The following is a 22,812-nucleotide window of genomic DNA, read 5'->3' on the forward strand; positions in this document are numbered from 1 at the left end:
CCTCTCTGCTTTTCAGAAGTCTAGGCAGGGGTGACCTTTCTCTCCTGGAACCTTGCAGGAATTAGTAATAAGCTAACATCTCCAGAATGGTGCAGTTTTATTGACCAGTTTGACATCATTCTTTTCCAGATATCATGGTCATTGATCCCAGTACACCGGTTGGGGTTCCTTAATTTTCACGCACTTGCTACAAAAAACACCAAAGGTCGCCCATCTGGAGGCCTGATAATTTGGATTCGCCAATCACTATGTTGTAAAATTCAGCAAATTAATTCCCCATCAAACGACATAATGTCAGTTAATATTACATGGGCTAATGGCCATGGGGTGACAATCTTTAATATTTATGCTAGGGGGGTAGTGGGAGGTCAAACATCAGAAGTAATCTCTGCTCTTGACCTCCAACTTAAGGCGTTCCAACCCAGCTGTCCATTATTGTGGGAGGTGATGTCAACACAACCTTTGAACCACTTGGACAGGAGGATCAAATTCTTGCTGCTGAGGAGGACAGTAAATGGGGTGTCCCTCAGCGTGACCTACCTGTAATTAGAAGGTGGACAGCTGTAGCTATCCAACTTAAGACTTTATGTATAGCGAGAGGACTCAGAGCAGCCAATGGGCGTACCCAGTCAGATCGACAGGGGTAAAAAACATTTGATAACAGCAGGTCTTCAGTCGAATAGATTACTTCCTGGTGGACATTCAGAGGATGGGATCGATTGATCGATATGACAGTAAAAAACAGGTTGGAAAGCGACCACAACCGACTCTGTATGGAATTCCAAGCACAAATGGGGTCTAGAGAACCCAACATGGGGGGTGGCAAAGTCACCCTAGATATTGTTGCCTCGAATAACCTGCGCCATATTAAATGGGGCAGATTAATTGAGAGTCCAGAGAAGCTGGAGGACCTTAAAAAAGTGGTGATCGAAGAAGTGGGAAACATAAATACCCACAGTAGCAAGCAAAATTTTACTAAGCTCCAGGGGTTCTTTAGGAAGACCACAAAATCAGATAAGGTCGGTAAAAATCTACCTGAGGTGGGGTGGTACAACCAATCTTGTAAATTAGCCCGCCAGAACCTAAGTGTTGAACTCAGATCCAGGAATATCCTAGGCGTGAGAAAGGCTAGGGAGATATATAGGAAAGCCCAGAAAGCAGCCATAAAACAGTGGGATGAGGATCAGTGGCCCGATCTGAAAACTGCTTGTACAGCAAAGGATCAAAAGCAATTCTGGGCTATAGTTAAGTGGGATAGAGGAGGGACAGCTCAAACCCCGCAAACTAATGTTGCCAAACACCAATGGGTAGAATTCTTCAGACTGCAATACGCTGCAATACGCCTGTAAACTTGCCGAAAGAGAGTGCTCACTACCCCCTACAGTCTTTTATCAGTGTCAGCTATTCACAATTAAAGATGTCAGTTTAGTGCTAGACTGTGTGTCAGGGGGCAGAGCCCCTGGAATGGATGGCATCCCTGCTGATGTGTTTTTAAGTGATCGTTCATCTTGGTGTCAGTATTTTGAGTGGTAAGCCAATTCTGTGGCTAGGGGTGTGCCAATCCCCACTTCATGGAAAGGTGCAGAAATAATTCCGGTTTTTAAAAAGGGTGACAAATCACTACCTTTAAATTATAGACCTATCAGTCTTATTGACTCGGCCCAAAAAATAATAGGTTGTCTAGTGCAAAACAAATTGCAATCTTGGATAGAAGAAAAAGATATTTTGTCCCCTTACCAAGCTGGTTTTCGACCCTGTACTAGTTCAATTGACCAGGTCTTTTTTTTCATAGCCCTCTATTGGAGGAATGTGACCTTAACCAACGGTACACTCTATGCGGTGTTCGTAGACCTGAAATCAGCTTTTGATTTAGTTCCCCGTCCCAAACTTTGGAGTGTTCTAGCTGAAGCAGGGATGGCCCCGGAACTGTTAGCGTTACTTGTCCGCTTGCATGAGAACAACTATGCAAGAATTAGATGGGGGCACAGGGTGAGGTGACCGACTCATTCCCTGTCGAACGTGGTGTTCGGCAGGGATGTGTCCTGGCGCCCACACTGTTTTCGCTATACATCAACGGCATAGTAGACCATCTAAGCTGCTCCCCCACCGATGCTCCTGTATTGGCTTGGGCACGCGTGCCAGTTCTCATGTTTGCGGACGACACGCGGATAGTTTCTCGGACTCCGAGTGGGCTCCAGAAGGCAGTAAATGCGTTTGGAGAGTTCTGCCAGATGCGTGGACTTGAGATAAACACCTCCAAAACCAAGTTCATGTCCCTGAATCAGTGGAAAACATTCAAAGGCATAATTAATTTTAATGGTATTCCACTGGAACAGGTTGAGGCTTTTACGTATTTAGGAATATCCCTTCAGAGTAACATGAGCTGGAAAAACCACATTGATATGGCCGTTTTAAAATTTCACCAGCTGGCGGGTGTAATAGCCCTTAAAAATAAAGCTTCTCTGACCAAGCCAATCCCCCCGGCCCTAGAAATATATAACATGAAGGTGATAAGTGCCTCTTTGTGCGGTTCGGAACTGTGGGGATTTTCCAATTTGAATCAATTAAAATTAGCGGAGAATAAGTTTCTACGTTGTCTAGTTGGGGTCCCCCAAAGTACCCCCACTGTACCGCTTGTATATGATCTTGGCAGGAAATAAATAGGGGATTTGGCACGGTTACATCCCTTATTATATTGGAGACGGATCATGACAACTCCTGAACTAGTTCACTATGCCACTGCCCTGAAGAACATCACTAGGGCAGATCGATTTCATTCTATCCCGTGGCTCAAAGAAATAAGGGGCTTATTAACCCCTTTCAGTGCTCATGACAAGGTCAACTCGTCATGGGTTTTACCTGCGCTGTGCTTATGACGAGTTGAACTTGTCATGAAACTATAGTATTCAAAGATTGTCGGCACAGGACGGGAAAACCCCTTAGCAGCCAAGGTGTTAACAAAGTTGGAACTAGATCACCTATGGGTTGACCCAAATGCCTCAAGTTTCCCGTCAAAGATAACCCTGAAAAATATGTACTGGAACATGGTTTGGTTGTCTGCCCTTAGTACTGGATCCAACACAGAGTTAACTGGTTGTTTTCTTGATATTAAATCCCTACCATTGTGTGAGTCTTACTGGGACATTATAGAAAGGCCCTAGGAAAGAAAATTGTATTTTCAAATCAGAATTGGGACCCTTCCAGTAAAAGCTTTTACTTATAAATGGTCGGTAAACCAGAATGACAAATGTCATTATTGTAAACATATGATTGAGAATGTACCCCACCTGCTGTTTGTATGTCCCCTTTATATAAGCTCCCGTCATAAGTGGATAAAACCTGTGTGTACAAGCCTGGGGACACGCAGTTTTGTAGAGGCTTTAAGAATACTCGCATCAGATTGCACACCCTCCATGGCGATAGCCGTTGCAAAATTCCTAGGGTGGGCCTGGACAATACGCAACCGCTCTTTAGTCCCTAAAGGCTAGCCAATGAATTTTATCACATCGAGTAATGTACGATCAATTTTTTAACCAATGTTTAATTGAATTGTTTTAATTCATTTTGTATAAATTGTTCTTAATCCTTGTAAGCGACAGCACCATGGTTTAATGAGTTTTTAAAAATGATGAACTTAACTTTGTAGTATTTATAGTGTAGTCTTAGGATAAATAATTTCTTTTATGACATGCTGTCGAATAAAGCTTTGAAATTGAAATTGATAAAATAGGTAAGTATATAACATTTGAACTATGGTACACTATATCAACTTACATTATTTTTTTTACATTTAAACAAATATATTTAAAAATGTATATCTTACAATCCCTGACCTCCTGTGACGAATTCAAACCACACTACTCCTCAGTGAGCTACACTGACTCCCCACCCAGAAGTGGTGCCAGTTCAAACTTCACACACACATTCAAGTCAATATACAGCCCGCTTACCTCAATCACAGGCTTCATTTCCACCAACCCACCAGGCAACTTTACTCAGCATCACTCTCACTCGCGCACACAACTCTGACAATCATTCTCCTACCTACTACCACATCTTGAAACGACCTCCCCAATATATCAGGGCCTCCTCCTCACTTTGTGAATTCCACAAAAAGCTGAACACCTGGCTACTTAATTAGTCTTCTTCTTTTAGTTCCATTGAAACTGCCTATATTCAGGACCAGCCTCGAAACACGTCTACACTTACCCACTCAGTGCCTGGATACCCCCATGGGTGACAAGCATCACTCTACATTACATTACATAAAATAAAAATATATATTTTAAAATAACTGCAAAAAGAGAATAAACATAAGATTTAAAACAATATTATTTAGTCATAAAGAATAAAATATACTAATAATCTTATTAAAAAATGAATACACTAACAACATTAAAATCAAAATACTTTAAAAATAGTGCTACAAAAAAATAACACATTAAAGTAACTTTTATATTATGCCAGAAAATATATTACAACAATTTTTAAAAAGCAGATACAAAAATGAGACTTGGAGAGGTCAGATTTACTATTCTCACTCTTACATAAGCAAAAGTGGGGAAATTGGTGACGTTTGGACAACTTAGATTTATCAATCCGACTTCACTATAAGCAACAGTAGGGATAGTGTAGAGATTTACTATCACTACTACTTCAATGTATGCAAGAGTAGGACATGCTGGACTTTGGAGGAGTCTTTTATTATTTCCACACCAACATTAGGAACATTAGGGAATTAGGGAAAGTGTTGGACATTGGTGGGGTCAGATTTACTATTCCAGCTTTAATGTGATGGACCATTAGGGAATTTGTTGGACTTTGGAGGGTGGGGAATAGGGAGGGGTAGTCAGATTGGCTATTCCCACTCAGGCATATGCAACAGTAGGGTAAGTGTTGGATTTTGGAAGGGTCAGAACTAATATTACGGCTCTAGTGTAAGCAACAGTAGGGAAAAGGTTGAACTTGAAGATTTAGATTACATTTTCACTTTTCTAGAGCATTGCAAATAAATTAAATATATAGGAAATAAATAAACATAGTAGAATATTTCCATAAACATATAAAGTATTTGTAACATTATATAATACATATAAATGATTCGTTACTAAAAACACAAAATTAACATAGAACATTATACATACAATTGTATTTTACAAGTATAGCAATTACATGTTGAAAAATGATTTTAAAAAATCTTCCCACCCCAGTACTTTAAAATACTCCAAACTGCAAAACAAAAATCAATGAAAAGTAAAAAATAACAATGAATTTTAATCAAAAAGAATATTATTATAAAAATATTTATAAGATAAAAATTCCTTAAAAATAATATAAATAATTCATATCCAAAATATTAAAAACCATGAAATCACTAACAGTTGATTATCCAGCTAGCCATTGAACAAAAATACCACATTTTAAAAAGTATCTATTAAATAGCAAAAAAAATACTTATCAACTTAACAAATTAAAATGTATATACAAAATTATAATCTATTTAAAAAATGTAAAAAGCTTCCCACCGTATTCCTCTACATACCGAACAAAACATTTACATAAAATAAAAAAAATCCTAAAACACATTACCAAATCAAAACAACAAGGCCACTCTAAAAAGTAATGAAACATTCCTAACATTAAAATTTAAAAAAAAAACATTATAACAAATGAACAAATAAAACTCAAATAAATAACTAAAAAGCAACAGCATGTACTACTATGTTTAAGAAAATTAAATAAGACTTAAAACAATTATATTCTCACATTCTCTATTCTGTCCCATGATATGTTTGACACCACAATATTTGGATACAATATTTGAGTCCCACAATATTTTTGAAACATTGAAACATAAATTGTTCACCTCCAGAGGTGGTTTCTCTTTCCAATTGGATGTTTTCCTCCAACCAGCATATGATTAAGATTGTGCGAGGCACGGCATGTCAGCATGGTAAAGTTCTATAAGATCAGCTGTGGGGCTTCCAGCAAAATGGAAGCACTGAGGGGCATATTATCAAGGGGGTTAATCTCCGCTTTTTTGGCTTTAAAAGCCAAGAAATCGGATATAAAATTATCTCCCTATGAACTAGCTGTCGCTAACACCAGTTAGCGACAGCTAGTAGGAGATAGCGACCATGTTGGGCCCCACTTTGCATGTCAGAGAAATTTATCACTAATGACATGCAAAGTGGGCGTCCCAAGATGTTAGCGACTGGAAACAGTCGCTAACATCGCTATCTCCTATTACCAACTTTTGGAGATATTCACGCTAAGCGCGAATATCTCCAAAAGCGAACACCTGCCCTGAGCAGTTCATAGTCATGTTATCCAATGGGAGGTGGATAACATGGCTAAGAGCATTAGCTCGATAATGCATGAATATCGCTGACTTTTCAGCGATATTCATGCATTGCGGCCGATTTTTATCGCATTTGCGATAAACCTTGGTAATACCAAGGTTTATCTGCAATAAAGATCGCCGCAGGTCAGCGATAAATTTTTGTCTCTAACCAAGCAATAGCGATAATTATCGCTATTGCTTGGTAATATGCCCCAATGTTTCTTGCTAGGAAGCCAGCAGGGTTGTAAGAGATGACAGCCATTGGTAAAAGTAATTGCCTCTCAAAGAAACTTGTGATTGAGGATCGGTGTTATTTTTTTTTTAATCAATTACTTCCCTGATGGAACATTCTAAAATGCAATGCCCTAAAAATGAGTTGGTAGTTGTTTCATGTTAGGAGAAGTACAACACGTGGTGGTGCGCCCAGTCCATCAGTGATAAGGACTTTATTGCTGGAATCCAAAAACCCCGAAAAAAGGGGAAGTTCTGTGAGTAGCGCCCCCCAATACCAGTGTCAACAAGCCCCATAACTGTGTATAATTTTCAACTTTTCCCTAAAAGGGTTTGGGTCACTTTTTGGCCTACATTTTGGCATTGGACATGTTCTCTTACTGGCGTTGACAGAAAGAAATCTGTGTGACTATCTTTGCAATTTTGCGCATTGCATTCTGGGATTCTGTTAGCATGGAGCATCATGCATTGTGCAAAAGAAGCCCAATCGCATTTCAATAAATATTAAGCTTCAAATAGACTTCCGTAATTAACATGTCCCATGACGAGTCATCATACCTATGTAAACATGTAAGCAGGGATAAACGCAAGGTAATGAAAGGGAAGCAAAGGGCAGGAGTCAACCAAGGTCAATAGCCACATTTTTATGTTAACGCTGATTCATGTTTCTAATCACAGCCAGTGTTTCTCAATGGGAGCCAGTCATCACATTACCCATAGGAACATACACATGTGATTAAAAAAAAGGAAAAACATTCACAGCTGCATATTTGTTCATCGTAGTTCAATGTGGGTTTAATTTTACCTTTATGAATGGTTTAAATAAACAAACCATGCACACATTAACCGAGTTATATAAATCGTCTCATTAAAAAGTGCAATTTCCTACACATTGCAATTCTCCAATTTAATTTGCACAGTTTTATTAAAGACATAACATCTCTAATATTTCAGAGTCATTTATCTTTTGTAAATAAGGGCATGCTATCACAACTGGTCCGACTCTCTCTTCCTAACAAGGGTTTTTCAGGAAGAGTTGAAACATTTGTCCTTAGATTCAAGGGCACTCCAGTGTCTGCTGTAATAATATATAGATTAAACTGGATTTTGGCTTCCAAGTTCGTGGCTTGGCTCGTGTACCCAGGACAGGACACTGCAGAAAGGAAGGTCAGTTTGAAAGACATAAAATATAAGATAATGCAAGCCTGGCGGGTCGTCTTATTTGATACTGTCTTCCTAATACTACTAATAGATGAGTCATCACTACGCTCTAACGCAACCGAGTGTCAGAGCCAATCAGAACAAAGATACTTTATTCCAAACAAACAGCAAACACCTAATCCGAACACGAAACTGCACGTCCACAGATCATTTTACTCAAATAGAATATGTCGCATAGTCACATATATGAGTATATCTACCTGCTAACTGCAGTGCTGTATTGTGATCTGCAGGTCACGAGTCCTAATGTAGGCAAGGTCGGCTCAGTATTTTATCCTTCCCAGGTCGAAAACTGAAGAGAATTAAATTGGCTTATAGTAACACTTGTTAATTACAGCGCTTAGAAACGGAAAAACTGTGGCAGAATGCACTATATAGTTACACTTAATAATATTTATTCTGTTAAACCTGATTGCACTCAAATTAGGCACTTGAAAGTGGCTTCTGTAGCAAAAGCGCTATATGAGCAGAAAAATATAAAACTATATTGCAAATGTAGCACTTGCATCGAACATAGTACTTCAGTGCTTAATTTGTAAAAAATATAGAAGTTCCAGGGCTTCCGTCAGGAGGCCACTGCAGCTTGAACCACCCATTGCCCCTGCTATGCTGCCAATTATAGTAACAACACAACTACTAACAATCACACGCATACAAGTGTGACAATTCTGACTATTTCAGGCCCCCAATGGTGTAAGAATGGCGTGGGTGGCAGGTAATAGTATTTTTTTACAATATTGAATTAGTCATTTCCGGTTATTGTTCTCAACGCCAGACAGTGCCACCTTGTGGCAGACTGCCACAAGCGCCAATGTTGACAATTACGACCCAGTGCCTAACACCTAGAAACACTGGCTCAAATTAAACACTGTATTCCACGGTTCTAAAGGTGGCTTTCTTACTCCAAAATTATAATTTTCTTCACATTCTTTCTGTTTCTAACGTGTTGGATTAGTCATAATCAAACAATGTATAATAACGCCAAGCAGAGACATTTTAAAGCATGGGTAAATTGGGCAATAACCCTGGGCCCCCCAGCTGCAGAGGGGGCCCGGGGAAAAGTGAAATTTCTCTTTATTTTACCTCTGCATATTTCTTTGACTCAACCAAATTCACCTCTCACTCTTTCCCTCTGTACCCAGTGTCTTCTCAAGGATTGTGAGACACTGAGCAAGACATATCTCAGATGTGTGACCCCTTTCTGAAAGTTGAGTATTGTCTAGCATTGTGGAGGTTTGAATTAGCAGATAATGTGTAATACACTTAGGTGCATTGCTTCGGGGTTTGGGCTTGGGACGTTACATCCCCCTAATAAATGTATTTTCTGATAAATAGCTGGGTACAGATGCTTTCAGTTGGATATTGAGAGATGTCAGTCCGATTTCACCAGGAAAGTTTACATACACACAGACAAAAATGCACACACTCTATTTTGAAATCCCTCAAAATATTGTGTATTTTACGAAATATTGTGTTTTCTCTCTTAGTTCTCTTATCAATCCACATTCCTCTCCCTTTCCTCTGCCCCTGAAGCTCTTCTCATGCACCCTGCTGGTTGTATAATATATTGAAACATGATGTGCCAGCTTTATTGTTATAACATCTGAACCAACCTCCCCCTCAGTCTTACTGACCAAACTACGCCCCTCAATACACGCCAAAGCTGTTAGGATGTGGTCTGACGGCTAGACTGCCGCCTTAGGCGCTGGGAAACCAAGGTTCGAGCCTCGGCGTCGGCTCAACACATCCTGTGATTCTGGACAAACCACTTAATCTCCCCGTGCCTACCAAAAAAAAATGAATGTGTCCTTGTGTGACATGACCAGTGCTTATGTAAAGTGCTGAAATACCTTTGGGTCGAGTTTGCGCTATATAAATCTGCAAAAAAGAAAGAAAAGGGAGTGACAAAATATGTATTGCCTAGAGCCCCAAAGATCCTTGAGATTACTCTGAGCTCAGGGTGGCTCCGTGTGGATGTTAGATCCATCAATAATAATTGCTGTGTCAGCAGAACGTGAAATGATGCAGAAGAAGGGACATACTGACCACAGGCCACTCCAGGAAGATGGCTCCACAAATGCGCTGCACTTCTTGATGCGGGAGGAAAACAGTGGGTTTTAAGACATCCAACTAAATTGCAACAGCTTCTTGGCCGGGGACATGCACAGTAAGAGGCGTGACAGGACATTATTGTTCATTTCTCTGTATTTCTAGACCTGTTTAGTCACTGCTGTTCTCATTGTTCTAGTAAATAATGCTGGTTTTTCAATGAGGGGTTAATATTTGTCCATTAGCAGTGATATGCTCCCATATGTCTGAAAGGTTATCTCTCGCCCACTGGGAAGTTTAACCCATGATTGCCTGCAGAAAGAAAGGCAGAAGGCCAGGTCCTCTGCTCTTTGGCACTAAGGCATAGTATACCAGCTCAGTGGGCTCAGATAGCTCAGTGAGCTAAGTGCTTTTTGCTGACATGTGCTTGTGAGTGCTTGAGTTACAGGCTGCAGAACTGAAGCATAGCATGGCCGACTTAGGGCGTCGTTTATATTATGGCAGTTGTCCCGTCCTCTGCCAGGGCTATGGAATAAATAACCCAGTTGCCTTGGCAGAGGTGCCGACCGTCAAATTTTTAAATGTCCTCTGGCCCGGCCGTACATTTCAAGCATTGATAGAAACAGCCACCAAGGTGGTTCCTGCCAATGCATTGTAATTTTGCCAGACGGCTCAGTCAAATATGATGGAGGTATACATCAAAGTTACATTTCTTTTTTATTTTCAAAAAGAAAATCCAAAAGCAGGATTTTTTGTGTTAAATTATAAAAAACAATATCCACCTTGCCATGAAAGCTTCCTACCATGGCAAGGGAGACATTGAGCTCTTTTCAGTGCCTGTACCTCCAGTTTTTTTTTTGCTGTGACGGGCATTGGAAAACGGCTATATGTCTGCCCATATAAATTAGGTGGGCGTACATATAGCTAAATCTCTGACAGCCCTTACTCTGTTGGGCCGTCGGAGTAGTTTGATCATGACTAGGGCTCCTGGTTTTATGGTATTTATTTATTTGCCATTTACGTCAGTATTTATCCATATTTATTTTTTGCTAATTTTATATGTATTTATCCATATTTATTTTGGGTTTTATGGGAAAATTAAGCTGAAATGAGTATATTTCCACATTATTTAACCAACATTTGCACTCGTGCTTAATGTCTACCAGGTTTCAGTGCTGTGAACACCTGCAGAAGATATATCGGAGCACTTATATGAACTTATGCAAATTCCAGTACCAACCATTGGCATATCTACTTCTGTTAAAGCCTCTTTACTAAAATTCCTTTCTTTTTTAACCGCCTCACCTCTCCATCCTCACATCTATTGGCCTGGCAGTCAAGGCAGACAGTGATTAGAATTACCCAAAAAGCAATCCAATTTCCGTTTTTATCCACATTTAAAAATAAATACAGACAAGAAAATTGATGTTTTCTGTCTGTATTTATCTGTAAAAATCAGTAAAAACTGAAAACTGGGAGCCTTAATCATGAAGAAGACAGAGTAGTCTCCGCCATCATCAAACTATGTCTGCCTGCATTTAAATTGGATGAGTGGATCATAGCCTTGGCAGGGAGAGATCTTCTCTCTCTGCCAAGATCTAAATCAGACCTTTTACCTTCCAAGGCCGAGAAACAGTATACAATTTCTTTGATAGCAGGATCACATTGCGTACAACACTTACACTATGAAGTAGGCCAATGGAAAGAAAGTTGTCATTATTAACTGCTTTGGGAGCTGCTGTGTGGTATTTGGACTAAAGGCAGCTCCAGTGCACATTTTACATCATAATAAGAGTAACAAACACCATAGTGCAGTTACTTAAAACAGGCATTGACAAAACCAATCAATCTGGCAGTTGTATTGTGCATGCCCATAAGCAGACATTCATGCACATTTAGAATGTGCATTTAGGTCAACGCTCCTTCAGAAATGCATTTACACTCGGTCAGAAAGACATAGAGCCACTCACGCACACTGACAATAAACCACAAAGCCTTACTGCATACAGTGATAGATGACTTTAGCAGAAAGAAGCATCGACTGATGTGCTTCGGAAGGCAGAAGGAGGTGTAAAACAGAGGAGTACACAGTGATGTGCACTAGAGTAGCATGAGGGATAGTAGTTTGGAGTGGTGCACCTCAGATATTCACTTGGTGGTGTGCTTGTGGGGAGCACTGGGTGATGCACCTCATGGGAGCTCAGTGTATTGTACTTCAGGGGAGCTCAGAGTGACAAACCATAGAGGAGAAATGGAAGAAGCACTGCAAAAAAGTGAAGTGTTATGCTCCTCAGAGGATTACTGTATTCTGTGCTGAAGGGGTGTACTGGGTGGTGTGTCATAGGGGAGAAAATGGTGATTCATCTATTGGGAATTGTGCTTGATGCACTTCAGGCGACCACCGGGTGATGCACATCAGGGGAGAGATGTGTGATGGACCTCATGAGAGGCTCCTCAGGTGTGCACTCGGAGATTTGCTACTGGGTGGTGTGCACTAGGAGATGCGCTACCGGGTATTGTGCTCTTGGTGCAGTTTATGGGCTGTTCGCATTATGATGCAGAGTGTCACGAACAATAAGAGACACACTTTCTTGTGGAATAGGTGCGCACAAGGTGTTGTGAGGGAGAGCTAAAATTGATCCATGTCAGATGTTACTAGCTTATCCATTTCGATCAATCAATCAATCAGTAGATTTGTAGAGCACTATAGGGTCCAGTTGATTAGTCAAATAGCCATGTCTTCAGGGACTTTCAGAACTCTCGAAGAGATGGGGAGGTCCGGAAATGAAAGGTTAGCTCGTTCCATGTCTTTGCTGCTAGGTAGGAGACAGAGCCACCTCCAAATCTGCTACGTTGGATCCAGAGGGTGAGGGTTAGAGAAATGAATGCAGAACGGAGGTGTCTGGTGGACTGATGGAAGTTCAGACGGTGGTTCAAGTAGGCGGGTCCACGGTTGTGTAGACCCTTGTATGCATGGGTCAGAAGCTTGAACTGGTATCTTTTCTGTACAGGGAGCCAGTGGAGTTCTCTGAGGTAGGCAGGGATGTGGGTTCATCTAGGGAGATCAAGGAGGTGTCTGGCTGTGGTGTTCTGTGTTGTTGGAGATGGAGTTGAGCTGTGATCCCTGCTTAAAGAGCTCTGCCATAGTCCAGTCAGCTGTGCAATTTTTTATATCTTAAGAAATTCTTTGTTTAGTGAACCCTTCCCATTTATTTATTCATTTCTTCAATACCACTTCCTTTCATTCCCCTTCACAAAACAAAGATACACATTTTATATAATTCCACAGTTGAAGAGCATTCCCAGGCATCCGTCCTTGGCAGCCTGTCAATGATCAGGTCATCAGGTCACTCCAAAACTTCAGTGCGCAGACTCAACTTGTTTTAAGTTTTAACCACCATCTTTTCCCTTGGCTTAGCACATCAGGCCCAAACGTACACTATTAATAAAGGAATCATAAACAGATGTTATTTTCTCAAATATGTTATTATCACTGTTCACCACCCGCTTCTACTCTATCCCATGCTATTTTCTCCTTTGTTCAGCAAAAGCATTAGCAGCGACAGCTCTTTTTAAATCCAGGCAAGCATATACCAGGCACGCGGTGCCTCAAGACCTACGGTTAGTGACTCCTTGCACATGCGTGAGAGTTTACCCCTCACATGGGTTAATCACATGGTTATTTGCAAGGTACTGGTTCGCACATGCACAAGACGATTTTCGGTTTTAAGCGGGATTTCAGTTCCGTAGCAAATTATTCTTTGTTATTTAAGCAAGCATAAAGCCCTTTCTCCATGTATGGATGTTATGTGTATGTTAATTTTCTTTTATCTACCATTTCTATTTGTTAGTATCTGTTAACGAGAGGTTGATCCGAGCAAGTTTCTTTTCCTCGAATCCTTGCTCCATCAGGCCCACAAGCCTTGTCTCTCTCCAGACTACTGTTTATATATACTTTTCGTAAAGTATCGGTAACATGAGGCCTTACTGCAGACAGCTGTGGCTGCCTATAGCGAGAGCAAAATAACCTGTTTTTGGCAGGCACCAATGTATATTGAAACTGTTAGTTATTAAAAGGGGCACTGATACATATATGTACAACCAGTGTACATACACAAACGCACAGCTGCCTATCTGCAAGATCCCCATGTCATGTGTGACATTCAACTGGTAGGTAATCCTGAGTTTGTGGGAAGAAGAAAGTGGCATGCTTAAACTTTAGTGGCACACATATGGTAATGGTAAAATGTTAATGTAAAGGTCCATGGCGGAGCTAATGGTAACGTCATGGTAATAGGTTTAATGGTATACGTTTCAGAATACAACATTCTTTGATTTTAAAGTCAGAAGCAGGGACGGGTTCTCACGAGATTTGCACCACTTGGCACATAAAAATATGGGCAGAGAGATGGAAAACCCCCCACTATTTTTCTCCTTATGAAATGTATATTTTTGCCTCTAGCAACAGGACGCTGATCACAAATATAATTAGTTTTTGTTGATTTAGACCTCATCAGAGATCAACAATATAAAACATTCAGAGCCAGTGCAAAATTGAACATTTAACAGACTTAATACAAAGCGTCTATTAAAACAATGGTAAGAAAGTATTAAAAACATATATACAGGTTATAACACACAAATGCATCAGGTAGTGATCTAATTAAACAGATCAGACCATTAATTCTGAATAAGTCATATCTAAAACATATGGGTTTTATAAAGCGGTTCCGAGCTTCTACCAAGACTTCACTGGGGACGGCATATAAAACAGGTACAATATCTGAAACTCCCCCCCTTTGTAATTCACAAGATCCTGACTTGTCACTTGTGTCATTCGAGTGTTTAGTGTAAGCTTTTAGTGGTAAAAGCTCAAAATTTAGCATAATAATTCAGCGTATAACGCTGCAATCTAGTGTAAATCTCAGATATTTTTGAACAATCTTATACACAAAGGGCCCGATTCACAGAACTAACTTAAGACAAAATCCTAAACTTACTACTTTTGGTATTCACAGAAGTTAGGATTCTGTCTTAAGTTTGTCTTAAGAGAGACTTAAGACAGAGTTAAGACAAAATCCTAACTTAAGTCTGTCTTAAGTCCGTCTTAAGACAAACTTAAGACAAAATCCTAACTTCTATGAATACCAAAAGTAGTAAGTTTAGGATTTTGTCTTACGTTAGTTCTGTGAATCGGGCCCTAAATTGTCAGCGAAGAGACAACAGGACACTGGGTACACAGTGATGTAAAATAGCTCCGCCAAGCTTCTTGTACCACTCATCGCAGTTCGGTCAAGTCAAGGATTAGCTTAAAATGGGTGCTGTGAAGGCTGGGAATAGATACAATATACCAGGTATCACAGGTGTAATAAAGATAGGCTGTCCAACTAGATTTGCTGCTTTGTACAAAAAGAACAATTCTTTTATAAGACCGCACACATAAGCTGACAAAACAATGGAAATTATGCAATCCCGAAAACAACGCAATCTCACAAAAGAAAGACAGTTGACAGTCCGCATCCATTCTACACACAATGCAGGGTGTTTGTGATCAATTAGTGTTACAACTCTTTTTGGATCATGGATGATGGTGCTGCCCACAAACAAGGCTTTCAAATATGCAAATAGGAAAATGACAGCAAAGCCACAGTGACAAATTATCAACTTGAACGAAAACAAGATCCCACTCAGGGGTACAATCCAGCATCTCACTGTTTGCCTTGAAATGTTATTGGTGGAGAAAATGTTTTGTCTCCTGGTTTAGGGATATTGTTAGTTGCTACTTTGGTACTTGAAAAGCTCATGAACAGGAAGTGCTACCGACCCAAGTTCAATGGTTCAATTTCCAGGGAGACAGATCAAGGACCAAGCATAGCTTTTCCAGCTTCTGGACCTGGCTAGCATGCAATCCAGCTTCTGGATCTGGCTAGCATGGAATTCAGCTTCTGGAGCTGGCTAGCGTGCAACCCGGCTTCTGGATCTGGCTAGCGTGCAACCCAGCTTCTGCATCTTTCTAGTGTGCAACCCAGCTCCTGCATCTCGCTAGTGTGCAATCCAGCTTCTGGATCTGGCTAGCGCACAATTCAGCTTCTGGATCTGGCTAGCGTGCAATTCAGCTTCTGGATCTGGCTACCCTGCAATCCAGCTTCTGCATCTTGCTAGTGTGCAATCCAGCTTCTGGAGCTGGCTAGCGCGCAATTCAGCTTCTGGATCTGGCTAGCATGCAATTCAGCTTCTGGATCTGGCTACCCTGCAATCCAGCTTCTGCATCTTGCTAGCATGCAATCCACATTCTGCATCTTGCTAGTGTGCAATCCAGCTTCTGGATCTGGCTAGCGCGCAATTCAGCTTCTGGATCTGGCTAGCGTGCAATTCAGCTTCTGGATCTGGCTACCCTGCAATCCAGCTTCTGCATCTTGCTAGCATGCAATCCAGCTTCTGCATCTTGCTAGTGTGCAATCCAGCTTCTGGATCTGGCTAGCGCGCAATTCAGCTTCTCGATCTGGCTAGCATGTAACCCAGCTTCTGGATCTGGCTACCCTGCAATCCAGCTTCTGCATCTTGCTAGCATGCAATGCAGCTTCTTGATCGTTAGTGTGTAATTCAGCTTCTGGATCTGGATAGCGTGCAATCTAGCTTCTGGATCTGGCTGGCGTGCAATCCAGCTGCTGGATCTGGCTAGTGTGCACTCCAGCTTCTGGATCTGCCTAGCGTGCACTCCAGCTTCTGGATCTGCCTAGCGTGCAATCCAGCTTCTGGATCTGCCTAGCGTGTAATCCAGCTTCTACATCTGGCTAGAAGGCAATTCACTTTCTGGAGCTGGCTAGCGTGCAATCCAGCTTCACGATCTGGCTAGCGTCCAATCTAATTTCTACATCTGGCTAGCATGCTATCCAGCTTCTGGATCTGGCTAGCGTGCCATCCAGCTTCTGGATCTGGCTAGCGTCCAATCTAATTTCTAGATCTGGCTAGCATGCTATCCAGCTTCTGGATCTGGCTAGCGTGCAATCCAGCTTCTGGATCTGGCTAGCGTGCAGTCCAGCTCTTGGGTCTGGCAAGCATGAACACCAACCAGGTGCTGTGCCTTTGCTCAGCAAGGCGGGGGACCCCTAAGAGATGCTTAGGGATATATCTACAAGCACCCAGGCCACCGAAGATCCTGACAGGCATGTACTCATGCCATGCTACATGGAGGCCAGCAGGTATTTGGTCCCTAAAAGTAAATAGACCAAGCAGAAATTGGTACATGAAGTGTACCTTCCATACAGTACTCATTCAGGTCATCCATACTTCTAGATGGATCTTGGGCATTCATCGCTGCCACGTTTCCCAGGTCCATGCATGATGAGCTACTCCAGTCCAGGTTTGTTTCATAAAAATAAAAATCCTGCTTCCCAATCGTTCCTGATTGCTAATGTGTTGTCTGTTTTTCGCATCCTGAGATTGAGTCCTTAAATGCGGTGCTCCTTTCTTTGTCCTGATGATGACCCAACATTTATAAAAGGGCCGAAATGCCTTTGACGACTCTGGTGACCTACTCTAGAGATTTTAGAACTACTTTAGGTTTTATTTTCAAACTTTTTCTCACAACCCAATGTCAAATACTTTCTTGGGCGCCATCTCTTTGATATACACAATATTACATGCAAGTGATATATTTTCTCTTTCTTTCCTCACTGTGAGATCACCACTTACCCTGGGCACCTATTCATTTTACAATAAGGTTAAATGATGTGTTCCCTATTATAATCTTGAAAAATGAAGTGTTACAAAACCAGACTGAATGGAAAATATTTTTGAATCAATGTATAGGCATTAGCTGCCTGATTGTTTATACACTACAGCTAATATATTGAATTTATTATGTTATCTATTTACATTCACAATTTGCAACAAACCATAAAGACATTGTCAATTAAATGTACATTTCGAGTTGTATGAGTTGTATAATGTTTTATTCACCAACCAAGTCTATTCCATGGATCAAAACACTCCTAACTGCTCCCAACCCAGCCATATTATGAAATGACATACCTACTTTTCCTTTCACTCAGTCCACCCTCACTCCATAAGTGAAAAATCTGAGTATAACATGGTAGCCATTTAGGGCTACCTCCAGGATAAAGCTAAACATATCTTCTACTTGTGACACTATCATATACTCCTTGCTTTTTATTCAGTAGCATGTTGCATTCTGAGACTTGTAGTTTACCTTTTAATATTGCAATTATAGGCTTGAAAGGCCCGGCATGCAAGTTGCTTTTTTGCTAAAAAGCTAGGACAGCTGAAGGTCCTACATATGACATGTGGCCATATAGAAGCAAAGATCATACAGCCTAATTCATCATTGTTAAATCCGGTCGCAAAGGGCCAGATTCTGAGAATCTGGCCCTTTGCGAGCGGTATTTTTGCATTTGGGATTCATCATCCCAAATGCAAAAATCGCTATTTAAGAATTCGCATATTTGCGAGGAATAGCATTTAAGGAATCTCTATTAGAGATTCCTTAAATGCTATTCTTGAAACATTTTGAAATTGCGAATTCGCAAAAATTTCCCGCTATTTACCGCGAGGTCAAACCTCGTGGTAAATAGCGGAAACTTAGAAAAATGCATTTAAATGCATTTTTCTAAGTTTCATGTTACACACACACATGTCCTTGGGACATGTGTGTGCGCAACACCAATTTAGCATACATTTCAGGGGTGCAACAGGGTGTCCTTTGGACACCCCTGCACCCTTGAAATCGCAATTTCAATATGCAAATCGCTAATTGCGATTCGCACATTGAAATGTCTTCCCATTCATTCCTATGGGCCTTTGGGCCCATAGGAATGAATGGGGAGATATTCCTTAATTGCGATTAGCAATTTGCTAATCGCAATTAAGGAATAATTAGAAATCGCAATTTATTTAGCGATTTCTTGGTGAATAGCATTTTGCTATTCCTTAATAGCGATTCCTTAAAAATCGCTATTAAGGAATAGCAAATACTCACCTTGATGAATCAGGCTGATAGTTTTTTTTGGCAGGTGTAAGAGAAAATAAAATAAATTGTGTCTAACCCCAGTGCTTAAATTGTGAAAGAATAAGTGCCGAGGCCCAGACGTGTGCTTAGAAGCCCGCAGTCGTTCTCAAATGTCGAAGTTGCCAAGTACCAAGGCTACCTAGTCAGGATTCCACCTTAAGCCTCTTTCATCCTCCTCTAGACAGTAGCTCTCTTTTATCTCACTCTTGCAGGTTCTTTTTCGTCTTTCTTTGTCCTTTTATCACTATTTTTCCATCTATCTCTTCCTTCTTCTTTCCCCCTTGTTGTTTTTCTCCGTCTTGCTCTGGGTCAAGGTCTGATCACCAAAAGTGACTACCAGCGGGCCTCATCTGCAACCACCGGCACAAATTAAACACTGTCTAACCCTGAAGGTGACGGTTCATGAGCCTGCAGATGAAACAAAAAAACTTGGAAAAATACAAGGCGAATAAATAAAACTGTAAATTCTCTGAAAGAACATTTTTTTTTAATTAGCTACTCACACTGAGAAGACAGTGACACCTGTGGCTAGTTTATTACCAACCAAGTGAAAAAAACCCCTCTACTAATGTTATTGATGTTAAAACCAAGATGTTTTATTAAACGACAAATTTACATATTTGAATTGTAAGTGATTTGGTTAATATGTATCTGTAAAATATAATGCATTACTAGTATATATTATCATAACTGTTTCCGGTTTCCTGGAATATCTTGTATGATGTTTCCTTGAAAAAAAAAGTCGGAGTTATGTTGTCCATTCTAGAGAAATTACCATAAATGAAAAGCGCTTCTTTGACGTCATATTTTTCCCCACAGCTGCGCGAGGCATATTCGAAAAGCCACTTGGCGTGCCTGATGGGAGAGGACCTCGGAGGGTTTCCAAGAACTCTTGAATCAAGGGACGATAAAGATAGGGCTGATGGCCATGACCCCTGCTGGCAAATCAAGCATCACTTGCCTATATTAATCAAGAAGGTATCTGTAGTTGATTGCAAACGATTTTTGTATCTTAACGTGAAACAAGATTTATTTTTGTGAAATAACTAATGCCTTTAGAAGAAGTGCTAGCTGGTTCTATGCGCTATGTTGCCTCAATAAATTAATCGCCTTTCACGTGCAGATGTGTTCCTGAAACGGCATTGAAATAGATCTATAGCTGTCAGGCGGCCCCCCATATGTGACATCATAAGCCAATCCTGGCTTTTCAGGAAGCGACACTACTGAGCAAAGCTGCCAAGATTCCCAAGTCCATCCATGGATTTTGTCTCTGAATTGTGGAATGTGGAGTCTCCTGGTTTTATTATAACCTTAGAGCCCGGCGTAGTGGGCTCTACAGGCCATTAATGGCCCGTTTTAGCAATTAGAAGCCTGGAACACTTCATTGTCTTCAGTGGAGCGCTCAACATTCCAATGTTCTAAAATGGAATAAACACGTCTACAAGTCCCAGAATTCAAAGAAAAAGCCTCGATTGGAGCAGAAAGCCACCCGGTGACCTGTAAAACGCGACGGGTTGGGGTTTTTGATGCTGAGCTGTAACATAAAAAATAAAGCTACAAGTACCACAATGCTGACCAAAATAAATGAGTGGCTTGAAGTGTTACATATGGCCAGTCGGAAGCAATAAGGACCATATTCCCTGCTGACCAATCCCCTCTCTATGTCTACGGAGTCTCAAACGTTTAAATTCCTTCTAATCAGCTGCCACATGCAAACGTGTTCACCTGATGGAGGCACTTACTCCCAAAACTGGCTCTCCTATTAAAAAACAAAAAAAATAGGGGCATATTCACAATAGAAGTGGCAGAGCGTGGTGTTAGTCTCCTTGGCTTAACGCCACTTCTGAAACGTAGGGCTACACCATATTTACAACAATATGGTGCAGCCCTGCGTTTCCCCCTGTGCTGGCTAAATTTACCTAGCCAGTGCCAACGCAGGCACCCTGGCACCATAGTGCAAGGGTGTCGGCGTTGCAGGGGATGATTGTTTATTGCATGAAGGTGTCCCTTAATGCACATAAACAATCTTTAAATAGCGTTTTGAAACTTCTGTGTGTGCTACTTAATGCAGCACACATAGAAGTTACAAAATGTCTTTTTTTTTAAATGATTGTTTATGTGCAGAAAAGTACGCCTTCCCTCACATAAACAATCAATGGCTTTTTGCTGTTTCCATGTGTTCTTCACAACGCATCACACATAAAAACAGCAAAAACTAGGGGACATTTTTCATTTATCTTCGTTGCACCAGGATAAGACCAGGTTTCCCCTGGTCTTAATTTTGGCGCTGCCCCATATTTACACCACCCTTGTAAATATGGGGCAGCGTCCAAATCAATGGGTGTTGCGGTGGAACGCCCACCACAACACCCACTGCACACTCCTTCCATGCTAAGTATAGCATGAAAGGCTACCTTATTTACAAGGCGCGTTAAGTCCCTCTAAGTGGCTTAACGCTGCCTTGTAAATAAGGCGAAGCCCCTATCGCCACCACAACGTCGTGAAAAGTGACATTTCTTTGGTGATAGAGGCTTGAAAATATGCCCCAGAGTGTTTAATTGTTCTACGAAATCATATCTGTCAGCTTGTCCAATATTATGAGCATGGCCTGCACGCAATGTTGTCTTTTTTTTTTACTCAACAACATTAAGCTTGTCTGTTGTGTTGACTGAAAAACGGCACTACCTGAACAAAATTCCTATGGCTTATGAGCAGGATGTCAACAAGTGGGTTCGTACTTCTGGTGTCGGTGATAGCCTTACTACGCAGGGCAGACGTGCCCTTACTGGGATAGCGAAGGCACCTTGGTGTAGTATGGAATAAAGCACGGACATTCAATATTTTCAATGTCATGCAATGTCTGAGACACCCAATCAAACTTAACACCACCGGAAGAGAAGGGTTGCAGGGAAGGGCGGGGTAAAATATCACAGCTGCACCCCCAAGTAATCTTTTAGTAACGCACAAATCTATTATGTTACTACTTAAAAAGTGTTGTATTTTTTCACATTGATGCCTGATCTGAAATTCATAACTAGTTCTCCTATAGTGGTGTACTTTGGAAGCTTCTTAAAAACAGTTCCACGTGCTTCGATTAGAACAAGCAATTGTGTACTTCACAAAGGTACCAAAAATGGCGCAATGTTTGTGTAACCTATTGATTGTCAAAGTTAAAGAGCATTGCACTACAGAGTACCCTTGGCACACCTGGACTGTGGAGTAACATTAGTCCCTGCAGCCCACACCGTGAGGGTGCGGGGAGGAGGGGGGAGAGATCTAGGGAGCCGACTGCAGCACTATGCACAGGTGGCGGGCCCTGGCCTGAGAGCTCCCGATTGGTCCAAGGAGTAGGGGGGGGGGAAGGATCCATAGACTTTGCAGCGGGCCCACTCAAGTTTTGTTATGCCACTGCACCTGGATCCAAATTTTGTAGCACTGTTTTGAGTGAATATTAAAAAAATTGCATAGTGCCAGAATAACTATGGGGTATGTTTACTAAACAGTAGTGCACCACAGCATAGCAACCTAAGCTGCTGGGCTGTGCTTGGTGGAGATATGAATATATTGCACTGCTGCTCTCTTCCGCAGTGCTGCTGCACAATATGCTGCCTAGCAACATACACACATGCATGCACACATGCACCCACACACGCACGCACGCACACACACACACACACACACTCACACACCTTTACACCAGTGTGTGGGCATGTAATCTAGCATAGACTTTGTATTGGAAGGATACACTTACAGTGCAAAATATGAAACCTAGACAGACCTTGATATTTTTCTCAGATTACATGTGTGATGTACACTGCAGCAACATGCAATGTGTCAAATGTTTGGAGAAATTAAACAATGTCTACTCCTTCGCACCTGCCTCAAGGAGAAATAATTTTTTTAGCGCATAGCCTTTTCAAACAATTTTTGTAGATGCGGC

General features: G+C 41.1%; 1 protein-coding gene across 1 annotated transcript in view; it reads left to right on the plus strand.

Moving 5' to 3' along the window:
- TNFSF10 (TNF superfamily member 10) overlaps positions 1-22,812 on the plus strand; it is a 112,091-nt gene that overhangs the window by 27,074 nt on the left and 62,205 nt on the right. The window contains exon 2 of the mRNA XM_086944389.1: positions 19,692-19,850. Coding sequence (XP_086800515.1) covers positions 19,692-19,850 — 159 coding nt within the window. The remainder of the gene's footprint in view (positions 1-19,691; positions 19,851-22,812) is intronic.

Source organism: Lissotriton vulgaris, chromosome 11 (assembly GCF_964263255.1).
Source record: "Lissotriton vulgaris chromosome 11, aLisVul1.2, whole genome shotgun sequence".
NCBI classification, from domain to species: domain Eukaryota; kingdom Metazoa; phylum Chordata; class Amphibia; order Caudata; family Salamandridae; genus Lissotriton; species Lissotriton vulgaris.